The sequence below is a fragment of the Callithrix jacchus genome, chromosome 2, assembly GCF_049354715.1.
Source record: "Callithrix jacchus isolate 240 chromosome 2, calJac240_pri, whole genome shotgun sequence".
Classification (NCBI taxonomy): domain Eukaryota; kingdom Metazoa; phylum Chordata; class Mammalia; order Primates; family Cebidae; genus Callithrix; species Callithrix jacchus.
In genome coordinates this window covers 62,273,067-62,291,263 of record NC_133503.1, presented here as the reverse complement: position 1 = coordinate 62,291,263, position 18,197 = coordinate 62,273,067, and the positions used below count along the sequence as shown (strand labels likewise).

At 45.1% G+C, this 18,197-nt stretch overlaps 1 protein-coding gene and 1 long non-coding RNA gene across 4 annotated transcripts in view; one reads left to right on the top strand and one right to left on the bottom strand.

Annotated features, from left to right (window-relative positions):
- The window catches only part of DOCK2 (dedicator of cytokinesis 2), a 464,897-nt gene that overhangs the window by 54,607 nt on the left and 392,093 nt on the right, over window positions 1-18,197 (bottom strand). For all 3 annotated transcript variants that reach the window (XM_035290348.3, XM_035290349.3, XM_035290350.3), the window contains exons 33-34: window positions 9,079-9,227; window positions 72-157 (exon numbers count right to left, since the gene is read on the bottom strand). In XM_035290348.3, coding sequence (XP_035146239.1) covers window positions 72-157; window positions 9,079-9,227 — 235 coding nt within the window. The remainder of the gene's footprint in view (window positions 1-71; window positions 158-9,078; window positions 9,228-18,197) is intronic.
- Window positions 1-18,197, top strand: part of LOC144581335 (uncharacterized) — a 63,142-nt gene that overhangs the window by 41,356 nt on the left and 3,589 nt on the right. The gene's annotated exons all lie outside the window — the stretch shown is intronic.

Sequence of the window (18,197 nt, the reverse complement as noted above, 5' to 3'; positions counted from 1 at the left end):
CTGGAGTTCTGAACCCTCCCACCTCACCCGACCTTCACAGGCTCTTCCTGCACAGGAGGCACTGGACTTACATTGACTCCAGCAGCTGCATGTACTGCTCATCGCCTCGGCCCCCTTCCACCTCGTGGTCCAGCTTCAGGATGATTTCATTTTCAAACTGAAGATGTAGGAGACAAAAATCAACAATAACGTTAGAAGGTTGAGGGCTGAAATTAGTCAATTCATGATTTCAACCAAAGCTTTAGGGAGCCCTCATTATCTCCCAGGTTGAGTGCTGGGATCTGGGAATGCAAAATGGAGCAGAATACTATGTCTGCCTTTTTGGAATGCCCAGAAAGTGGAGGGGAGCGATGGCTGATAAGTGCTGGAGAGAGACAGAGAGAGAGAGACACAGAGAGAGAGCAGAAGAGGGAGAAAGGGAGGAGAGTCAGCAAAGCCCATGTTATTTGAGCTTGTTTTTAAAGGTTAAATAGAAATTTTGCAGAAAGAGGAAAAGGGAAAGAACATCTCAAGAAGACAGCACCACATGTGCAAAGGCATGGAAGTGCAGGAGGGAGTTCAGATTCTTCAGGGAATGCCATGTTTCCTGGACAGCTATTGTTTCTGCCTGCTTGGCATTCCTTCATTTCTTTCTCCATATTTTGGTGATCACATCAGTCCTAACCACAGTCCTTGGGGCTCTGGTAGGCTGAGCTTCCCTCCCTAGTTCCAGGTGTGGAGACCTGACGCAGGCCTAGCTCCTAATCAATATATTTCATTGCTGAGGTCCTTGGAGTTTTGTTACCTGCAAACAAAATAATGCTGAAAAATACTCATAAGACATGGAGCAAATCAGGTCTCAGAGAGTTAAGACTGGTGTCAATGGTAATGATCAGAGATTAGATTAGGTAAGTGATCAGAAAGCAAGTATCCATCTACAGCTCCACCAAATCTTGTTGCATTGAAGCCACAGAATGTTTTGTCTCCCTACTTTCCATGTTAAAGAAACATTTCACCCACTGGAGTGCGTGGCTTATTCGATACATTTTTTTGAAGTCACACTGTGTCTTTTTAACATGATTTTGATGCAAAATGGTTTGTACTGTTTTAGTATCATACCCTGAAGAGTCCATCCAAATCATGCAGGCCACCCTTCCCTCATTTTACCATTAAAAAAGAAACTGGCACCTGGAGAGGGAAAGGGGTCTTGGCAAAGGCCACCGAGACCAAAAGAGGACTTGGGGAGTCCTGGCTTCTAACTCGATCCCTTTACACTCAGTCTGGAGGTCACCAATGACCTTTAAATGTGACAGTGGATGAAAATCAGCCAGCCCTTGCTTGGTACAACCCTCGGTGTCAGTTTATTACAGATAAAGAAGTACAGGCTTGGAGAGTTTAAGTGACCTGTCTAAGGTCTCAGATGAATGGCAGAGACCTTTGGCAGGCTCTTTCCTGTGCATAAAGGATAGAGCCCCATGGAGTTGGAATCTTTAGGTGATGAAAAGGAAGGAACCAGATTCATTCTTCCCTCTGGTTCACACATCATCCGTGATGCCATTGTCCCCTCACTTTTGTGCACAAAGGGACAAAGGCGTGGACCAAAAGCTTGTGCTGATACAGCACAAATGCCAAAGAATTTCCTATGAGTTGCCACAGTTGGGGAAGACTTATTGAAGGAGATATACTAGGCCTGGAAAGATGAGTAAAACTGTGATAAATGTGAAAAAGAAGGTATTTTAGATGGGGGAAATGGTGTGAGCCAAGGTGTCGAGAATGTGGAGAAAAATGAGGATAACAGTTCACTTTGAGCAGAGAGGGATGGATGGATGGACAAATGGAAGGGAGAGAGGAAAGGAAGAAGGGAGGAAGGGAGAAAGGGGGAGGAAGGGGAGGGGAGGGGAGGGAAGGGAAGGGAAGGGAAGGGAAGGGAAGGGAAGGGAAGGGAAGGGAAGGGAAGGGAAGGGAAGGGAAGGGAAGGGAAGGGAAGGGAAGGGAAGGGAAGGGAAGGGAAGGGAAGGGAAGGGAAGGGAAGGGAAGGGAAGGGAAGGGAAGGGAAGGGAAGGGAAGGGAAGGGAAGGGAAGGGAAGGGAAGGGAAGGGAAGGGAAGGGAAGGGAAGGGAAGGGAAGGGAAGGGAAGGGAAGGGAAGGGAAGGGAAGGGAAGGGAAGGGAAGGGAAGGGAAGGGAAGGGAAGGGAAGGGAAGGGAAGGGAAGGGAAGGGAAGGGAAGGGAAGGGAAGGGAAGGGAAGGGAAGGGAAGGGAAGGGAAGGGAAGGGAAGGGAAGGGAAGGGAAGGGAAGGGAAGGGAAGGGAAGGGAAGGGAGGAAATAAATAACAGACACCTAGATAAGGCCAGTGTGGCAACGGTCTAGACTGGCAGGCTGCAAATGAGTCATGCCCCTTCTGTGGTATATCCTGTCAAGCATTATGTCCGTGTTAAATATTATCCAATGTCAGTGGTTGGGGACTATCATGCTTAAAGATGTCTTCTCTGCCAAGCCTAGAGCAGGAAGAAATATAGCCGAGGGACTACACAATGAGTCTGCTGTGAGGCTGTCTAGCTTTAAATACCTTCCCACTTCCCTCTGCCATCTTGGGAAAGCTGGTAGGTCTTTCTAATCCTCAGTGTCAAGATTTAGATCAGGGGCCAGTAAACATTTTCTGTAATGGGCCTGATGGTAAATAATTTAGGCTTTGCTGGCCAGAGGGGCTTTGTGACAACTACTCAGCTCCACTGCTGTAGCACAAAAACAGCCCTAGACAACACATACACACGTTGGCATGGCTGTATTCCAATAAAACTTTATTTACAAAAGCAGATGCAAGCATGGATCTGGCCTGTGGGCCAGAGTTTGTCTACCCCTTATCAATATAACGGGCATAGCAGTAGTACCTACAGTGTGGAGTAGTTAGAGGGTGCAGAGATTTAAACGTAAAGCGTCAGCAAAGTGCCTAACATGAAGTGTGCACTGTGCTTGATCGACTTGTTATCACCACTGATGTGATTGTTATTACTGCCAAATGCTACTGGAAAGCATCACGGGGGGAGAAAACCAGCATTTTTTCTTGTCTGAGTGGTTCACTGGGAAATGCTGGCATGATTCCCCCTGGTGAGCTGAACTTTTCTCTGGAGCAGAGGCATGGTTGAGGTAAATAAGCACTTGTCTCAGGGTCACAAAAGAGCCTGCCAGAAGGGAAATTGCAGGGTGCCAGGGAGCATGCAGAGACAAATGCTACCATATCACCGTGCCTGAGCCCTTGGGGTGAGCTAGAGGGGTAAGGTGTCAGTTAGGCACATCCCAGGGTCAGTGCTGTGCTCAGAGATGGCTATGGTCATGGTCCTTGGCATTGAATAGACTTGGTTTGAGTCTTGCTTTGACTGTTTTCCCAGCCCTGTGACCTCAGGCCAGTTAAGAAAACATTTCTGAGGCTTAATTTGCTCATCTGTTAAATGGAGATTTGAAACAGCATCTCCTTCATAGTGGTATTGTAACAAATTAAAGGGCAAACACATGTAAAAGGCACTTGGCACATAGTAAATGCTCAATAATTGCTAGCAAAGCTCATTATGCTATGTCATTGTGTTGTCATTCTCTTCATCACAGGAATCATACTCTCATTTAATTTTTACAACAGCCAAAGGAGAAGAATATCATCATCCCCATGTTACAAATGAGGAGACTGAGCAATGTAGGACCTTGGCCTGGAGTGTCAATGGATGGATGAACTTGAGCTAGGGTAGGCCCAAGGTCCAACAGAAGAAGGCTCTCCCCACCGGGTGCGGTGAATCATGCTTGTAATCCCAGCACTTTTGGAGGCTGAGGCAGGTGGATCACAAGGTCAGGAGTTTGAGACCAGCCTGGCCAACACAGTGAAACCCTGTCTCTATTAAAAATGCAAAAATTAGCTAGTCTTGGTGGCAGGTGCCTGTAATCCCAGCTACTTGAGAGGCTGAAGCAGGAGAATCACTTGAACCATGGGGACAGAGGTTGCAGTGAGTCAATTTCACAACACTGTACTCCAGCCTGGGTGACAGAGTGAGACTTCGTCTCAAAAAAAAAAAAAAAAAAAAAAGGCCCTCCCAAACATACACTCCGTCATGATGCTGTGATAGTCCTTACCCCCAACAATGTCACCGTGTAGAGCTGAGGATGTAGCTCTGACCTCTCCAAGTTATTTCCATTTTCATCCTCAGCTACATGACTGCATCACATCATTGACTCCTTACCCCATTGCTGTGAGGTGGATGTTTGCTAATAAGTATACACAGATCTGCATTGGGCTGCTGCAGAAATCAGAGTCTACAGAGGCCCAACACAAATTTTAAAGAGTCCTAATCAAGAAAAAAGGGGTGAACTCCAGGAGCCCAACCTCCTCCCCAGGCCTCCCTTTTCCAGGAGAATGGCCTGATACGGGCCTCGTGTTTGCTTGATGCCTTCCCTGCATTGCTTCTCTTGCCTCTCCTGGCTGCTTTAAAACATCTTGGCTATTTTAATCATCTTGTTTTCCAAGAATGTTTTCTGATTGGAGCCCAGCCCTGTAGAACTGTGAGATTTGGGGAATAACTGCTCTTTCTCACATAGCTGGTGCTAACTTTGACATGGGAAGGGCAGAGATGGTGTTAGAGGCCTGGATGTCAGAGAGATGACAAGGATGACATCAACACCAGTAAGTCTGCCTTTGACCACCTCTGTTATGAAATGCCAGTTATCCTGGGTGGAAAGAAGTAGAGTCAGGAGGAATCTGGAAAAGAGAGTGCCATGTGAAAAGGGGTGGGTGTCTGTGGGAGTCAGTGCAGCTTTCTAATTTTCTTTGAGTTGTCTGGTCTCTAATTGTTCCAATTCATCCCCGCAAAGAGCTTGGGATGGGAACCTGTAATGGCAGTATGATACCACTTTACAGATGAAGAAACTGAGGCTGAGAGAGGTTAAATAACTTACCCACATTTATTCAGCTTCTAAGTAGTAGGTCTAGCTGAATCCAAACCACTGCACTAAGAATACAGCAAGTCCTCAGTACAGATTTATTGAATTGTTGTAATCTTTTCCACATTATGTTCTAAACAATTTAAATCACCAACTTTACTCCATGCCAAGATGCAGTCTCAGTGGAATCCACCAATATGGCTATCTACATCTACTAATTCATTCAATGAGCAATTATTGAGCTCCTATGATGTTCAGGCACTGTTCTAGGTGATGCTGTCAGATACTATCTCCTCTTCTTTCTCTGAGAGAATAATTCTCTCTGGGATCTCCCACCTGCTGACTGGTACACAGTCCTGTTCTACAGTCTGCATCCAGCTAACCAGTCTCTAAGGTCTCTATACTCCAGGACTCTCATTCATTTCCACCAACAGTATACAGAACACCTACATCCCCTCTTTCCACAAAGAACTGGCCAGAAAGACAGCTGGTCTGCCCAGTGCAAGGGGATTACTGCAGCAGTATTAGAAACCCCTACTACTCTATGTTATAAAAACATTTGCTGGAAGGTACCTCCCTGTGCTGACTTGGTTCCCCTGAATGCCATGGGATGGGGGTCTAAATGCCTCCATCCATTTATTCTGGGAACACTGACATACATCTCCACCACATGGATTTCAGGCACTTGACAGGGACTTGGAGTTCAGGACTGAGATATCAGTTTTGGCCTTCAATAGCTCACAGCCTGCTGTGAGAGGCAGACCTATGAGCAGGTAATTGTGCTGTGTGGGATAAGTGTGATGACAGCTTAACCCAGGCAGGATGAGATACATTTCACTCTGACTGGCATGTGTCCTGGCCAAGCCAGCCACAGTGGAGTCCACCCAGGGCCCTCTTGCTGAAACTGCCTTTCCACACCCCCACCAAGGGAATCATGCGGCGTACCAGGGATGGGACATCCAGTCCTAGACAATGGACAGAGACCCCCAAGATGGTCTGGGATGAGGTGCTGCACTCATGAGGGGTAAATGTCATCAGTCAAACCCAGCAGCTGTCTATGAAATTTGCGTGAGAGAAGGAGACAGGGCTATCTGGCATTGAGGTTGCAAAAGAAACCCAGAGCAGAGAGACAGCTTGCCCTGGAGTCACTTCTTGTTCAGGCCCCAGAACCCTGAGCCACTTAGAGTCTAACACCTTCCTGTCCCCACTCTAGCCTGTGTAGACTTGGCTTGAGCAAATCTTTGTCTGTTGTACCCAGATGAACCACTGCCCCAGGATGTAGGAAAGCCTTTCCCAAAAAGCCTCCGTCGAAGGGTGTCTAGGATCTCTTTGGGAAAAGATATAAAAGGAAGAGCCCATACAAAGGAATGAGAGCTAGAGAACTTCAAGAAGCTGGCATCAGGCCAGAGAGCTTGGTATGAACTGGGAGCAAAGCCCTGCTACTTGGGATTCAGCAGGCTGTCACCCCTCCCCTTCCTGAAGACCCCTTCCATGACGGCTTACTGTGAACCAAAAGCCATGCCTGGGCCCGCTTATCCCACAGCTGAGCTCCTATGAAGCACGCCGGCTGGTTTTCACATGGGCATCTGCCTCATTAGTCAGCCTGATTGTCCCGTCTCTTTTGATAAGGGAGCAGTGAGGAGAAGTGATTGGGGAACATGCCCAGAATGAATGCACACTGGAGCGAGGAGTCCAAGGAATGACACCATACAGAGAAAACAGGTGGGTACATGCCACAGAGAAACCAAGATAAGCAAATCCTTTAGAGAATGAAAATCACACAAGAGTGAAAACCTCTGAGGCTGCCAAACACATCTGTCAGGTCGCAGTCCAGGCAATGACCAGGTCTTACTTCTTCTTGGGACATTGTACACCGTCAGACAGTTTGTATGTTTCTTCTGTACAACTATTCCCAGGAACTCTTCTAAGGCACCGGCTGACCTCAGAAGTGGGTCTGAGAGTAAGTACAATGCCCCTCATCTCATGGTATGTCCCCTTCACATGGTCCCAAGCTGCACAGACCTTGCTCCCACTTAAAAGGCAGCAAATTCCAAGCTACCTGCAAACACTCAGTGCAAGCTTTCACCCTCCACTACCCCAACTGCTCAGATATGCCTTCTTTCTCCATTTGACCTATTAAGCCTGATTTCTTTTCAGGCATTTCGCAAAGGGGCAGCTGATCACTAGCCCTTCTGTCACTAGAGTCCCTATAATGCTACCTCTCACAGTGGTATCATCATAGCAAACTAGTCTCTTATTCCTCTTAGAACAACTTTCTCTCAAGTGGGATTAATAGGACGGAAGATCCAATAGATGTTTCTTACACAAATAAATTTAAGAAATTACAGATCTGTTTGCCATGGGAAGTGCCTTGACTCTGTTAATATGCACTGGGAATCTCTAAGAGGGGTTCCAATATGCAGTGGCTTCCAAAGGTATTTAACTTTGAAACCCTCTTTCCATGGAGCATCTTGTTGGATTAGTGCTCCATGGACATATTTAGGGAAAGCACTGCTCTAGCAGATACTATTCAGCCAGAATTACTGGGAGGTACTGGTGGCTGGAGAGTGCAGGGTTCCAGCATGGGTTTCGGAATCACAGTGACCTGCTTCTTGCAGCCTCTGTTCTACCACTTTCTCAATGTGTGACTTTCAGCAAATGACAACAGCTTTCTACATCTCAGTTTCTTTTCATCTTTAAAATGGGGAAGATGATGTTACCTACTTCATAGGGTTGTAGTCTAAAAAAGACTACATGAATTAATATATAGAAAATAGTTTCCATGTGCCTGATATGCAGTAAATACCTAAAGTCAGTCATGATCATGATCATCATCATCATTAGATGCAGCTGAGGAAGAAGAAAAAATGCACAGAAATGAGTCTAAAGCAAGGCAGTAGATAATAGTTATACCTTAGGCATAAAATGTCGGGAATGGGGAAAAAAGACCTCTCCGAGGCATTTGGATGGGCTTCACAGGATCAGCAGGAGCTTAGAAGGTGTTGGCAGGCAGGGTTGTGACTGTGCAGAGAAGTAACAGGAAGAAAAAAAGCATGAAGGACACCAGCAGAGGCAATAGCATTCAGGTGAGCTGCAGGGATAGCTGGAGAAGAGGTGAGGTAGGGAAGAGTTGGAGAGGATGGCTGAGAAGTTCTTCAGAAGGCCGGAGCAGGGAGTATTGTGGGTGCTGGTTAGAGGGTGTGGGCTTTATTCTGTAGGGTATTAATGGGTAAAGAAAGGGAAATATCCCTAAGGATCTTAGGGAGAGTCAGTTTGGAATCTGCTGCCTTTTAAGTGCCCATTTTAAGGCAGGATATGGTAGGAATGAGAGGTAGAAGCACTGGAGGAGGGAGGAGAGTGAGCAGCTCAGTTAGTGCTAAAACTTAGTGAGGACATGGGGCAGAGAGAACAGGGGCTGAGACCTGAGGGAACTGCTTAGGCAGCCTTGATGGGACTGAAAGACCAACTTTCCTGAACAGGGTAAAGTCACTGAACAGTGTCAGGAGCCAACTGTGGAGATTGGTGCTTTTTCCACTGCCAGAGCTCCTCGTGTGACCTGGCCTGGGAAATGAACCTCTTTCTTGAAGTATGATCAGATATTCAATGACAATATTTGGCCAATGGCTCTTGTGTTTCACAGAGGTTCTGGTGCCCTTCATGCTGGGGACAGCCTCCTATTCCCACACAGATCCACAGGTACCTCATGAGCAACACGTCCCTAACTCCGTTTGCTATCAGATTTGATGTGTGGGTAAGTAAGACATGTGGCAGGGTCAGCTTCTTCTAGATAACATAGATCTGCTGAGTCAGTCCAGAAGACGAAGTACCAGACAAGAGTGGGTGTGAGAGTGAGACAGGTGGGATGGGTGGGAGGGTTTGCCTGGGAGCACAGTTGGGGAATCATTAGCTAGAGACACGGGGTTCTTAGCCTTCTGAGAAAGAGACTAAGCAAATACACAGCAAGAAAGTGCATTTTAATCTTGCCCTCGAATGGAAAAGTGTGATAGAATACTGACCAAATCTGATCTGCCAGCTCATTGTGAGCCCATGAATAAATCTCCCTATCCTGCCGCGGAGCCTCTCAATGAAGCTCAGGAAGATGGAATGAGGATATCATTATGGGGAAATGGGCTGGGGATTAGGGATGCTGGCATGAGTTTCCGGCCTCATTTTTTACCTTTTTGAAATCCCCACTTCTTTGATATTCACACAGCATCATGTCGAAGAAGATTGGTATGGTGGCTTTCCGCAGCTCAGCCTCAGGGATAAGTGTCATCTCTAATATAGGTCCCACCATGCCTGGGATGAAGCAGATTTTGTTCTGACCTGAAAGAAAAGAGGAACATGAACACATAAAACAGATCCTCCCTGAACCAAGTCTTGGGAGAGAACGAAAAGGGAGACATAATAATAACAACAATAGTTAACACTTACATAGTTGTTCACCATGAGCCAGGCACCATTTTGAACACTTAACATATATTAACTCCCGTTAGAGTGCGTGCATTATCCAAAACTAGCCCCATTATTAAGGCTAATAACACGGGCGGGTGTGTGGAAAGCACTTCACTGTTTACAAGGGTTTTCACCTGCATCATCTGCTCCGCAAATAGGCCCATGATGGAATATGTTAAAGGTGGCAAAGCACAGGCACATTTGAAATTATGTCTGTCTGCAACACATGCCATGTTGCTGAGAATTTTTAAATGGGCTTTTACCAACTGTTTTATGAAATGAGAAAAGCAAAATTTTCTACTAAGAGCCTGCTATAATAGTGTGGTCAGTGGAACAGGGAGATTTAAAACATAGCTTGAGGATCAGATGAACCACAACTTCTTGTCTCCCTGCCTCATTTCGAGGCATTGCCTCCATCCTCTCCCCTGGCTCCTGGCATTCTAGCCTAGCTGGGGTGGCTCAAATGTCACAATTTCACCTTGTTTCCCCCACAGCAAGGTTTGTGCACATAACACTCCTTTGATGAGAATACTTTTCTCTGCCTGCTCCCTAACCCACTACGCATTACTACGTAGCTTCCCCTAGATAGGTGCTATCTTAGCTTAAACACTCCTTCTTCGGGAGAAAAGCCCCCTCCCTATACCACCTCCCATCCTTAGCTAGAAAAGATACCTTGCACTGCCTCTTTATGTTTTGCCAGTTTTGAAATGATGTCTTTATGTGTCGAATCACTAGAGACCATGTCTGTTCTCCTCATTGTGTCTACAGCATTGGGCATAGGACTTATTAGATGATCAGTGAATACCTGATGAATGAGAAAATAAATTTGTCTAGCTCCTACATTTCCTGGCTGTGGGGCTTAAATGTATGTGTCTCTTAAAACTGCAATAGCGATGCCCAGCTATTAAGAAGATCTTGTAAAAATATGTCTGCATGTACTTAGTACAGAGCCCAGAAGAATCAGTGCCACTGGCAGGGGCTGTGTTATCCAGTGGTTAAGGGCACCAAATCTGGAGCTAGATGGCCTGCATATGTAAACTGACTCCGCTATCAACTATAGCTGTGTAATGTTGAGCAAGTTTGTCTCACCTCTCGGGGCCCCGGTGTCCTCCTCTGTAACTTGGAACAATAACAGCATTTATCTTGTAAGGTTGTTGTGAAGAATCAAAGAATAAACGAGTGATTGTTGAGCAATTGCCCAGGACAATGCTTGGCACATAGCCCACTTTCTACAGCATTAGCTATTAATATTATCTTTGTGATGTTTGGTCAAAATGAACCACAAAGGGCGGCCTCATTGAGCAGCACTGAGCAGAATCTTCAGAAAATACACATCAGAAGTGGCAGATAGGGAATAAAGAGAAGCACTTAGGAATTGCAGGGACTTCCTGGGAAGTGAGGGTCAGCATATTCAAGCAACCCTATCACTGAAGCTGACACCCTCTATATTTCATCAGCTGCTGCCTCCTTCTCCTCTTGAGTTTCAGAGCCCACCCTGCTTTTATCATTGTCAGGATGAACATTTGTGGTCCTTGCCTGGGGCAGAGAGTGCCTTAGGGTGCAGAAACTTGGGTGGCATGGTGTGTGGTTGGGCACAGCCGCTTTTGATTAAAGCTCAGAAAAGGAACTGAGAGGGAAAGCAGTAAGAAAATGAATTTTCTTTCAACCTAAATGAGGCTTAATGTTGGAGTAGTTGCCTGGGATTCAGATTAAAAAAAAAAGGCATCATCCTAGGAATATCCTTATCCTCAGATAGTGAGAATGAAATGGTGGAGTCTGGCAGAGTTGAGTGAAAAATGAAGTCATTTTTCCAGGATATGAGCTTCATTATATGATGTATTCGGATTACACTTAAGCCTCAGGTCTTCGCTTTGGCCCAAATAGAAAACAATAATAACAACAACTTACTTTCTGGAAGGTTTATAGTAATTGCTAATCTAGTTTTCAGATTTCGTCCTTTAAGATCCTTTAAGTTTTTTCAAACCACAGTGGGGTTTTAAAATTCAAAGTCGAGTGCAAAAATAGGTAGAAGGTAAATGGGAAACTGTCAGATAAGCCACTACGGAATGGAGAAATTGCTTATGCAACAAAGGCTTTTAGAATACTGGAGGGCATTGGGCATGATAAGGATACATTTAAGATGGTTTAAAATAAGGGGCAGACATATTGTAGACCCGGGATTTCTTAAATACGTTTGATCTGAATTCTTTACAGTCAGTTGAGATATTTGGCAGAATAGAGAGAGAAATGGTGATCTCCAAATACAGTGTGACCCAATGGCCCTTACAATGCTCCCCAAAGAAATTTTATTCATTTACATAAAAACGGAATTTCAGCACATTGGATTTTGTGTTCAAGTAATCCAAATGCATATGTGTTTGTTTATATTTACAGATGTAGATGCACACAGAACATATTTGTGGCTAATTAAATACAAACTCATTTGGGGAAAAAAGTGCTCGTGCAAGAGGCACACCTGCTGCTGTATTCTAGAAAAGGCAAGGAAGAGAGCTTAGTAAGAGGGTCTTTTTCATGTAACTGAAGCTGAACTTCACTGGAAACAGATACCAATTAGAAAAGGCTATTAAAATGCCAATAAGCCAGCAGGAAAAATCCAAATGCCAAATTACACAGCCTTTGGGAGAGGATCTGGTGGTAATGAGAGCACAGAAAGAGCTCAGGTATGTGCGTGGAAAGGGGTCTCAGGTTCTCCGGTCTTGGTTTATAATCTGTACAATGGCGTCCTCCATCTCTCCTCCCAGGATTGGACTGCAGGGTGGAATGCAAAGGTCTGAGGACACTCACTGAGATGACGACCTTGAAAGAAACAAGAAGGAAGGAGGGAGGGAGCAGGAAGGGAGGGGAGAAAGGAAGGGTGAAAGGAAGGAAAGTAGGCAGAAAGGAAGGAGGAAGGGAAGGAAGGAAGAAAGAAAGGAGGAATGGAGAGAAGGAAGAAAGGAGGGAAGGAGGAAGGGAAGGGAAAAAGGAGGGAGGGAGGCCTTTGTGAACCTTACTGAGAACAAAGTTGGGCAAGCCTTCTGAGGCTCACATGGGACAGAAAGGTCTCTCTAAAGACTTTCTTTAGGCACAGACCCTGCAATGAACAGGGATGAGGGCAAGTTATGACTCCCTGGATTTCAGAGTCAAGCAAGCCTCCTGGGGACTTTGAAATAAAGCTGAGCTATTTTTTTAAAAAAATCACTCAATCAGTTCAAAAGGGGAAGAAAAAACACAGATCCACAGATCTCTGCTCCCCTGTCTTAGGCTTGGAAAAGCTCCCTCTTGGCAATGCTCTGAGGCAGGCAATCAATTCTCTCCTCATTATTCAGGGCTTGCCCAGCCTCATCTTCCCTCCAGGCCCCATGGAGTGTCTGAGTCTGACAGCCTGGGTCAGGTCCTGCCGCTGCCACTCCCTGGCTGTGTGGCATTGTGCTTGTCATTTACCTTCTCTGAACCTCCACAATCTCATCCGTAAAATGAAGATAATAACATCTGCCTGGTAGAGTTGTCAAAGCTTAAGAGTTTGTGCAAATAAGGGCCTTGCACAGTGTCTGGCGCAGTGGAAAAGCTCAGTAAGTGTTGATGCTGCTGCCGTTGCTGCTGCTGCTGCTGGTTAGTACTTTGGGTTCAGCTCTATGCGGAGTTTTAGATTAAGCAATATGAAAAGACAAGGTCTAACCTCATGGAGCTCCTTGAAGCTTTTCATGGAAATTTTCAGGCTGGTCATTTTGTTTGTTCACTTTTAAAGCAAACAGCTGAACTGGGAAAAGGGTCAGACAGATTTATCTTCCCTACCATAGCTGACATTCACAACCCTCCACTCTTCTCTGTCTCATTGAAATATTTTCTCATCTGTCCTCAAACATGTTTGAAAAGCCCCAGTTGGATCATGTTTATTCATAGCTTTTTTTCCCTATGACTTTCATTGCTCTCAGGATAAAGTGCTGCAGGTCTGTCTGGGCCTGTGCTCCCTCCCTCTCCACACCCATCTTGTGCCTCTCATCTGCCCACCCTCCATCCATCTGTCTGCCTCCCACTCCTCCAACACACCCTGCTCTTCCCCCCTTGGGCCTTCCTCTGCCAAAGAGCTCTTCTTCCTTCCCTCTCCTGGACCCCACTCCAAACTACCCCACGTGTCTCTACAGGTAAACCCTTTCTCATTTTCTAGGGCTGCACTATGCAGTACAGAAGCTACTAGCCGCGTAAATCTTTTGAACACATGAAATGTGGCTAGTCCATTGTAAATGTGCTGTAAGTGTAAAAAAATCTACCAGATACCCAAAAAAGGGGGAAAAAAAACCCTTAGTGACATTTTATATTCATTACGCATTAGTATAACACTTTAGAATATGGGGTAAAATAAATATATTGTTAAAATCAACTTCACTGTTAATTTTTGAAAAATATAGAACTAAAGCATTCATAATTAGGAGGCTTATATTTTCTGTCTAAAGAGCAGCACTGCTTGGAGCTCAGGGGTTCTGGCTCGTCCTCACGGAGGCCATCCTTGGCTTAATGACTAAGCGAAAGTCTGTCACCGATTCTCTGGGTACCTCAATTTTCCTTCTACAGCTATTTCCCCTTCACAGCTATCATTAAATAATGCTGCAATTAGTATGTAACTATTTAGTGCGACGATCCCCAGTCCATGAGGTCAGGGGCTGTGTCTCTAACCTGATTTGGGTTTTTAACCTCAGCTACTGGCATAGTGCCTGGCATGTAGAGGATGTGTGTGTTAGTTTTCTATGGCTGTTGTTATAAATCACCACAAACTTAGTAAATTAAACTTTTATTTTAAAATAAAAGTACACATTTATTTTATTACCTTTCTGGAGGTTAGAAGTCTGAAAGGGGTTGCACGGGGCTAAATTAAGGTCTGGGCAAGACTGAGTTCCTTCTGGAGGATCTAAGGAAGAATCTGCTTCCTTGCCTTTTTCCACCTTCTTTTTCCAGCCTCTAGAGGCTCCCTGTATTCTTTGGCTTGTGGTCCCTTTCTCCATCTTCAAAGCCAGCAAGGCAGCTTCTTTAAATCTTTGACTCTGATTTTCTCCAGTTTCCGTTTTCCACTTATATGGGTGCTGTAATTTTACTGAGCCCACGTGGATAGCCCAAGACACTCACCATCTTCAAGATCCTCAACTTAATCACACCTGAAAGTTCACCTTTGCTGTGTCAGGTAACATATTTCACAGGTTCCAGGGATTAGGACATGGACATATTTGGGGAGCCTACCACAGTGTTCGATGTTGGTTATTAAATGAATGAGTAAACGAATGGATGGATGGTCACACTAACTCCATTTCCTATTTAATGCCAACAGCCTGTCCCCCAACCCCAGGAAGCCATGTTTGCTTGGGCTCATTGCTCCCCTGGAACTCCTGCCCTTTCCTTGTCTTTTCTCAGTCCTGACATGGTCCTCCTTCCAATTCAGAAGACATTTTCCCACACGGAATCATTCTTAGAGTCCTCACTTATATCCCTTTTGCCTAAACTCCTGGGTTCCCCACTACACATTTCACTTTGCCACTTTTCCCAACTAGATTGTTCCATTCCCTGGAGCTTCGCACTGAGCTGGGCACTCAGTATATGCTTAAAAAATATTGGCTAAATTGCTCTCAAGGCTCGGCCAGGAGCGACCTCCCTATATGGGAGGCCGAGATGCCAGGCGCTGGAATGTATCTTTCTTTTCCACAATAACTGTTAACACAGCAGCTTAGTGTTAACCCAAGTGAATGTGGGAGGGTTAAGTGCAAAGTCATTTGAGCAAAATGTGCATTGCTTCATGCCAAGCAGAAATCAAATGGCATGATGCTACACTATTGGGAAAAGTACATTTCATTTGGCGTTGGCCCAGGATCCAAAACAAGAAATGGCATTAACCCCTGAGTGGCTGGCTCCTTAGCAACATGTTGTCCTTCTCCCGATGAAGACCTCCCTGCCCATACCTCTTCTCCCCAAACAACACTCACACACAATTTGTCTAGACTTTCCCTTGAAGAATGTTAAATAATCCTCAAGCCTGAGATTATAGCTTTGCAATTAGCTATCTTATAATCACAGGGTTGCTCAAGTTGTTCTTGATGAGAAGAAGATGATACTGACGATCATCATGATGATGCCCTGATTGCTTCTGGCCTTAAAACAAAATTTAAAAAAACTAACATGCATTATGATTTACTCATTATCGGTAGTCTTTGAAAAATGTAGACCACTGGTTATTTCACACCCTTTGCAATAATTTGCATACACTTAAAAAAAATTATTGGTAAAAACATTTCACTTGAGATCAAGAGACAGGCTCTTTTGGCCTCAATTCAGTCAATGACTTGTTTTTGACCTTGGGAATGTCCTTGTGATTCTCCTGGCCTCACTTGGCAATTTTACCTATAAAATCAGCAAGATCAAATTAGATGATGGATCAGTTAGGGATGCAACTGAAATCTGGCTACCATGACTAAACTGAAGATTTAATATTCTTGTTTAACAATCAGCCAAAAGACGGCCAGACCAGGCTGGGCTCAGTAGTCCATGCCTGAAATCTCAGCACTTTGAGAGGCTGAGGTGGGCAGATTATGAGGTCAGGAGACAGAGACCATCCTGGCTAACACGGTGTAACCCTCTCTACTAAAAATACAAAAAATTAGCTGGGCATGGTGGCATGTCCCTGTAATCCCAGGTTCTGGAGGCTGAAGCAAGAGAATCATTTGAACCTAGGAGGCGGAGGTGGCAGTGAGCCAAGATCACACCGCTGCACTCCAGCCTGGGTGACAAAGCAGACTGAGTCCAAAAAAAAAAAAAAAATGGCTAGTCCAGAGCTGCTCATTCATCCTTGGAATGTGAGTTTTTGTCTGCATGGCTTTCAGATGGCTACTGCCCCTCTAGCCATATCGTCCTTTTCCAGAAAGGAAGAGTGGAGAGGGCTATGGGCAAAAATGTGTTTTGTTCATTGAATCTGTCCTCTCCCTGCCTCCTTTTTTTTTTTTTTGGTCTTGTTTTTAATCGGAAAAAAATACTTTCCTGTAGCCCCAACAGGTATGTTTCTGCTGCTTCTCGTGGTACAAACTTGGGACACTTGGCTGCTACCTGCTACAAGGCATTGTTAATTGAGCAAACTGCAACCCTAAAAAACTGAATCCTGGAGTCAGGTAGCCAGGAAGAAGAGAAGCCTGGTTCTTCAGCTCCTCTTGCCCTTCTAATAAATACCTTCTCTGATTAAGGCAGCCACAGTCAATGCCTCTTTTTTCAATCAAACCCCAACCCCTGATAGATATATCTTTTAACTGCATTAATTCATCCTACAGATTTTTGCTAACAGCAGGGAGTCTGTGGTGCTTCAGAGAAAACACTCTGGCCAAAGTGCTTGTCTAGTTTCTGCCTCTAACCCACTACATGATCTGTACAAACACCTTCTCTCTGGACCTCAGTTTCCTCACTGGTAAAATGGTGGATTGGACCAATCAGTTGCTTCCAACTATTCTCTGCAGTGCCCAGGACTTCCCCCTAGAAAGCCCTCTGGGAAGTTCAAGAGCAACCTGCTATAATGGGCTCTGGGTCTCCCACCTCATTTCAGTTACAATAGCCCTGCTTTCATCCAATTTACTTATTAAGCATGATAATTTTTTTTATTGGTCCTCAGTTAAAAATAAACGTTTGAAAAATGCTGGACAATACGATCTCTGAAGAGCCCTTCCAGTTCCAATGTTCTGTGATTCTAAGCAGGTGGAATATTTGGTAACACAACTTTTCATTCATCAGCATAATTGGGAGTGCAGGAATGCCTGCCAAAACATAATCTATATCTAAATAAAATCTGTGTGCAAAACAATGGCAATGAAGGACATGCAGAAAAGAGCAGGCCATGTGGAAGGACTTGAAACAAACAAAGCCCATATCCCTGTTTTGCAATTCTGGCAATGCCTGGGGTGTAGAGCTGGGAAAGGAAGCCTGCCACAGCTTTATCCAGCCTCTGCTGTTGTAGAGCAAAGAATGCAAACTTGGAAGTGAACTGAATCTAGGTCCATCGTGTGTTGGACACATCTGATGTTTTGAAAACTTTCAATTAGTTATCATTAGTATTCATAAATTTCTTTTGAAAAACTGAAAGGTATGACAACACTGGGATTGCATTTCAGTAGCACAGCAATTAACTCGAGAGGAACAGCGACTGTCTTGTTTTCTCTGCATGGGCATGTCATCTTCACTTTGCTGCAGGCCCTTACTCCTTCTCATGTTCCTGACCCGGAGGCCAGGTGCTGGCTGCCATCTGGGCCTATGCTTGCATGATGTTTCCCCATTCCCCTCCCATTGCAAAGCAATGGTAAATAAAATATCAATTATTTCCTATATCCCAGTCCTTACTCACAGTGGAGAAACAAAAGATAGACTGAATAAGACATGCCTTTCTAGAAAAATGGGGCAGAGATAGTACCCTCTCCTCCCAGGGGATATTTGGCAGTGTCTAGAGACTTTTTCGATTGTCACCACTAGGGAGGATGCTACTGGCATCTTGGAGAGTAGAGGCTAGGAAGAACAGAAAAATTAGATTCCAACCCGATGCGGCAAGGATGACAATAATGAGAAAAACTCTGATGTGGGTGTGTTGGCCTCCATGGTTCCAGTTACCCCAGTTTGTGCTCTTATGACCTTCATAAATACTCTGTGAGGGTGCTTATTTCCCCAACTTAGGCCTGGTAATGCAGGGGACTTACCCTTGTTTTAGGCCTTGTAGCATGTAAATGTCAGAGCAAGGCCCAAAGATAAGATGTGGCAGTCTGCTCTGGGCTTGGGTCCTTGGCTTTGCCTTAGGCTTTGGGAGCCAACCTGTAGCTGCCCTGTTATCCA